The sequence below is a fragment of the Alosa pseudoharengus genome, unplaced genomic scaffold, assembly GCF_046254945.1.
Source record: "Alosa pseudoharengus isolate Yale_2024_CS ecotype anadromous, Long Island Sound unplaced genomic scaffold, YU_APseudo_1.1 YU_APseudo_1.1_scf_21, whole genome shotgun sequence".
NCBI lineage: Eukaryota > Metazoa > Chordata > Actinopteri > Clupeiformes > Clupeidae > Alosa > Alosa pseudoharengus.
Genome location: NW_027468674.1, coordinates 36,154,212 through 36,160,139, shown reverse-complemented (window position 1 = coordinate 36,160,139; position 5,928 = coordinate 36,154,212). Strand labels below are relative to the sequence as shown.

General features: G+C 43.6%; 1 protein-coding gene across 1 annotated transcript; it reads left to right on the top strand.

Moving 5' to 3' along the window:
• Positions 1 to 290: 290 nt before the first annotated feature.
• Positions 291 to 5,634, top strand: LOC143138348 (muellerian-inhibiting factor-like). Its single transcript, XM_076298843.1, has 7 exons — positions 291 to 522; positions 794 to 1,159; positions 1,425 to 1,591; positions 3,060 to 3,177; positions 3,262 to 3,409; positions 3,517 to 3,953; positions 5,210 to 5,634. The coding sequence occupies exons 1-7, from the start codon at positions 291 to 293 to the stop codon at positions 5,632 to 5,634; spliced, it is 1,893 nt and encodes a 630-aa protein (XP_076154958.1).
• The last annotated feature ends 294 nt before the right edge of the window (positions 5,635 to 5,928 follow it).

The window sequence follows — 5,928 nt, the reverse complement described above, 5'->3', positions numbered from 1 at the left end:
GGAGCCTGGAGATGTGGGGGGGGGGGGGGGCACTCTGTAAACAAATGAATAAAGGGCCGCATAGAAAATAACTGCTCAGCAATATTTCTTAACATGCATGCTAATCGAATCAAGAATACAACATTTACATACTCATACAGGCCGTCAAGTATAAACACACACACACACACACACACACACACACACCCGGGGGAACCCGGAGAAGCCTGCGGCTGATATAAAGCCAGTCTTTCTCTCGGGGCGCATCCTGACAACAAGAACTGATGCAAGCGAGTCAAAACACCTTTGACATGTGGCTTCCCCTGCTCCTACTTTTGCCACTGGGTATTGCCCCTATTAGCGCCACACCACTGGAAGACAGCGAGGACCGCAACTTAAAGCCTTCCAGACAGGATGTGGGTCAGAAGCCCAGGACGGATCACCCCGGGCCAGATCAGTCGTCTGCTATGTCTGCTGCTCTCTGCGAGCATGTGGGGCTTTTGGGAGCTGGGATGCTGAGAAGAGAAGCTGATGATGCCCATGGTCAGGGAGGAACTAGAGGTGTGTCGTCTGCATTTTTTTGGCTGCATTTTCCATGTATATGGTATGTGTCGATCAGCCATATTGTGATTTGTAGATGAGACTGTTATTAGATCGTATTTCTGTATGTTTATGAGAGTATTTTTGTGGTAACATTTTTTTGTATTGTTTGCACATTTTTTATGTAATGGCCTAGATTTACGACAACTCTATATTGTCAAATTCATTACTCAATTAGCGAGAAATGCATTATGGTCATTATTTTGCCTTCAAGTAAATCAGGAGGTGGATGTCCTGAAATCCAACCTCGGCAAGGATGATGCACAGAAGGGAGAGGAATTGCTCACGCAGCCTCCAGTGATCAACATAAAGCCCTTCCCTTCCCTGCACAGTGGGGAGTCTGAGGAAGCACCATGTTTTGCCATGGCTGGAGGTTTAGGTAACGGACTGAAAGAAGCCCTGTCTGCCCTGCAAGATGGCTGGAGCAGGGAGAGTGAGTTGGGTAGAGACACCCTGACTCGGTTTGGGATTTGCACTGGGAGTGATGGGTCAGCTGAGACAGGGCTCTTGGCTCTGGCCACACTGATTGCAGACAGAGATGGTGACAGTGTGGGCCCTTGGGCATCCAATCTAGATAAAGGTACATGTGTTATCGTGGTACTTATTTCACATTTTGTTGTGGATGTTGTGGATGTTCAAAAGAAATTCATTGTCAAGACTTGTCAAGTCCTGTCAAAGCTACCTCACAAAAAAGTCAATGTGTACCTTTTTAAGGAGAGTACTTTTAGAGTTGAACTCTAAACCTTAAACATGGAAAGGGCATTTTCAAAACAGCTGTGTGGTATGAATAGCTGCAATGCTGTAAGAGTATTGATATTGCTTACTTTGGGTTTGTGTTATGTCAGAACTCTGGGTTCCTGGAGAGGAAGCAGGAAGTGTTTCTTTGACCTTTGAAGTGAGGACACACCTCAGCACAGTGGCTCCCACGATGCTGTTGTTCTTTGTTGCCTCCAAAAGAACAGAGATCCTTGAAGTTACTTTCAGCAGCGATGTGCTCTTTCCCAACAAACAGGTTAACCTCTGAGAACTTTTTTGTTTGTTTGTTTTCTTGTTCATGGTGTAGCAACTATGTATGTGTGCTGTGTTTTTAAATCACATTCAGTCTATTGCATTCTGACATTTACAACCGAGTTTTACCCAAGCAAGACCGAATTTAGGCTCGATGGTTTTTTAAGCCCCCAACGTCGTCCTCAGGGCAGTGCTGCAACCGTCGACTTAAAGACACCTAATCCTAACCATAACCCTGACCCTAACCTTAACCCATGCCTAACCCTAGCGCCTTCCAGGCAGCGCTGCCTTGAAGACAACGTTGGGGGCTTTAAACACCAAGAAACTGAATGCAGCTTCTGAGGCAGGGAGAAATTTCCACTGAACCAGAAATCAAAATGAATTACGAAATGTCAATGACACTAAACTTCCAGGCACTAAAACCTAACAACTAGTCACCATCTGCTTATGAAAATAGCATTAACTTGTTGATTTCTGGGTCTCCCGGTTGCATAAAACTTGTCAGTGACTGCAAAAGACCCCTCAGAAATACAGTATGTCTGCCTCTGCTGCTTCCTGTGTTGTTAGGCCCACATCTCCCCTACCAGCATTAGAGATGCAAATGCCAGATCTCCTCCATTCGCAAACTAAATGTCAGCCAGACAGCCACTCCACCCCAAAAAAGCAAAAAAAATAGGGCTGTCAATCGATTAAAAAAATGTATCTAATTAATTACATACTCTGTGATTAATTAATCTAAATTAATCGCATATATAATTTTTGCTGTGAAAGTATTTTAAATATTTTAATTCAAATGAATCATTGAATAATCAGCATTAGTGACATTAAAGTTCAAAGACTCTTTTATTATTATTTTCATTGTTCAAATAATTGCCATAATAATCTATGATATGACCTAATATGCTGAGGAAATAAATTCAAAAGTGCTTCGGAAAGAAGGTTTTTTTCACATACAAGGCATTTCAGGCCACAGATATAATCAAGGGGACACAATGAAAATAAATTAACACTCCCCTCAATGTCAACACTTATTTCTTTGCATTGATGTGCGACTATAGAGTTGATAAACTCTGGTGATATGCAAATTCCTTGCTGCAGACATTGCAGAGGACTTTATTTTCAACACTTTATTTTTTTATCAACACCATCAGGCCGTTTTTTTAAAAGTAAATGTTCCAATCAATGATTCAGGCAGCACATTTTCTTCTCTCTCCTTCATTTTACAGTCTAATTTTTGCTGACTAGAACGGCTCGGGGTCAAAGGTCATACGGAATCGATTAATCTGCACAAATTTTTTTAATCAGTTATTTTTTCTGAAATTAATGAATCGAAATTAATCAGTTATTTTGACAGCCCTAAAAAAAACTTCATCAAGTGAAATGTCTCAGTGAATAGAGAATGTCAGCTACTGCAGAATCTGTATACTACCCCATATGCCGTGTCTGACCAAGTGTCATGGCCCTTCTCCCAGACAGCATGCCTTTCAGTAGAAACTCAGTTCATCGTGCTGACCAGGAGAGTGCCTGAAACAGGAAGTCCTAGACTGCAGACCATACGAATCACTGTTGAGTTGAAGCAACCAAACAGGGGTAAGTACCTGTCTTTTCTTGTTTGGAGTTTGACATATGTGAAAATGGATATTAATTCTCTATATGTGATTGAAATGATTGTAGGGCCAAATCTGTCTTTGTCTGAAGTTCAAAACTTGTTAATGAGACGTGGTAAAGAAGAAGTTGCCCTGAAGAGACCTCTGCTGGTCTTTTTTCCAAACAAGTCACGACATGAGGATAAGCCTGGGGGCATTACCTCCACTGATCACAGGTACGGCCTTATGTGTTAAGTGAAACTTGCAAAATGAAACTTGATCGTCACTGAAGTGTGACTGGAGTAATGGATGTTTGAATTTTGTTTCCTCCTTGTTTAAACAGTACCCCATCTCCAGTGCCGCCACCTTCCAGAACGTATCAGTTCTTGTGTGAGCTCCAGAGGTTCCTTAGTGATGTTCTCCCCCAGAAGAAGGCGTTGTCTTCACCTGACGGACATGCCGTGGCTCTCCCGCTGGCTTTGCTGAGCTCTATGCCACCCCTGACCCTGGGTGAGTCCTCCAGCGAGAGCCTCCTGCTGGGGTTACTGAACTCCTCAACGCCGACCCTTTTCTCCTTCCCCCAACGGGGCTCTGGGCTGCTCAGCCACCGAGTGGCGCTCTCTCTCCAGCCACCGCTGCTGTCTATGCTTCGGCAGGGGCTGGATGACGCGCTGGCCCAGTTTCGGCACGAGGAGGTGGGAGGTGGGCATTTGACTGACAGACTAAAGAGGCTAAGTGATCTTAGTGCCTTGCCAGCTGAAGGGATGGATCAATCAGGTGGTGAGAGAAGTTTCTCATTATGTTCAGGACTAGGCTAATCCATGAAACATGAACAACAGATGCATGACTTCTATCCCAGTTATTGGGTGTGTTCCAAACGGGTAAAGTTGCTGCCTTTTAAGATATCTAACTGGGGAGCAAGGCAGCAAGTGCGGTTCGAAACCGAAAAAACAAATTCTGCTACCTTTTAAGATATCTTAGAATTCCCAAATAACGGTCATTTTTGAAGGCAGCATCGATGCACACTTCATGCTCCCTCCTACCCATAATCCCTTGCGGACACGTCTGAAACAGCTGTGAAAGGTAAACCAACATGGCGGATGACATCGGTAATGGCTGCTGAATCTGTTTAAAATGTCATTTGTGTGATCTTATTTTGCTTAAATTTGTAGATTACAGATTAGAAATAAACAATTTACTATCTGATTATGCCATTGTTGTAACCATTAATAGCGTCTGGTCTGATATATCTGCCGGCCGTAAAACTAATTTATACCCTTAGCCTGCTAGCTTACGTAAGCTAATTTAGTTTAACGTCAGGCCTTTGCTAACGTCATACCGTAGTGTTAACCAAAGATTCTAGAGCGCTACGCTCATTTTTAAAAGAGGCATTTAATCCAAAGTCATGTCTAGTGAGACAGCTCTCTATGTAGGGAGTCAAGTCAAGTCAGATTTATTTTTAAAGCGCATTTAACATGCACATAGTGCAATCCAAAGCGCTCCATAAACAAGACACATAACAACAAGACAAAAGATGCCGGATGGAGCGGCGTAGTCGCCAGCGTACCCATGACATCAAGACATGACAAATACATTGTACATTTCAAAAATAACAAATACAAAAAATGCCGGATGGAGCGGCGTAGTCGCCAGCGTACCCGTGACACCAAGACATACAACAAAACAAATAAACAAATTAAAAAAAGAAAATATATTTAAAAAGTAGAAAAGTGATGTTAAAATTAGTCCAATTTCCAAACCAGCTGAAAATGTCCAAGGGCAATGATGATCCGTGAAAACTGCGCACAGAGCTGTGTCTTCACAACCGAAGGGAGGGAGGCAGTAGGCAGCTGTCTCCCGTTTCGAACACATCCATTGTCTCTGTTTAATCCAAACATACCACAACTTAATCTACTTGTCTACTTAATCTACCTAAACACATGCTCACACATAAACTCACAACTCTTAATGAATTAGGATGGAATTGCCATTTCCAGCAATGCCAGAATTGTCCTAAAATTAGCATGTGTCTGCAGGTGATGGGAATTCCGGTGAGGTCCAGTACTGTGCCCTGCTGTTGCTCAAGGCCTTGCAGACTGTCCTGGGGACCTGGAAGGCCGAGCGATCGCAGAGGTCAACCCGCGGAGGGGGCGAGGAGAGTCAAGGAAAGCACAACCCCTGTCGCCTGCAGAGCTTGACCATCTCCCTCGAGGCCTTAATTCTGGAGCCTTCCGTGGCCACCATCAACAACTGTGAGGGCGAGTGTAGCTTCCCTTTGCCCAAGGGCAACAACCATGCCATCCTGATCAACAGCATGGTGCAAAAGGGGGGCTGGACTGGCCGCGCCCCCTGCTGCGTGCCCACAGAGTATGGAGACCTGCTGGTCGTGGAGCTGGACAAAGATGGCACCACCTTCTCTGCCAAGACAAACATAGTGGCCAAGGAATGTGGCTGCCGCTGAATTCAGACTGATGTTTGTGTTTCTGACCACAGCCCACTAACATGACAGTGCACAAATATATATGGACTTGTGCATGGTTTTTTTTCTTTTTGATTCTCACTACCATCATGTAATTGTATTATAATTACGCTGTACATACGCTGATACATCACAACTGTATTTATTTCCCTATCTACATATTTTCACAATTGTGCTTTAACTGACACATTCCTTAAGACAGTAAAGGTATTTTTATGTACGTAGGGACTCACAGAACAGATGTTATTTCAGTAGAAAACATTAAAACCACTTCAG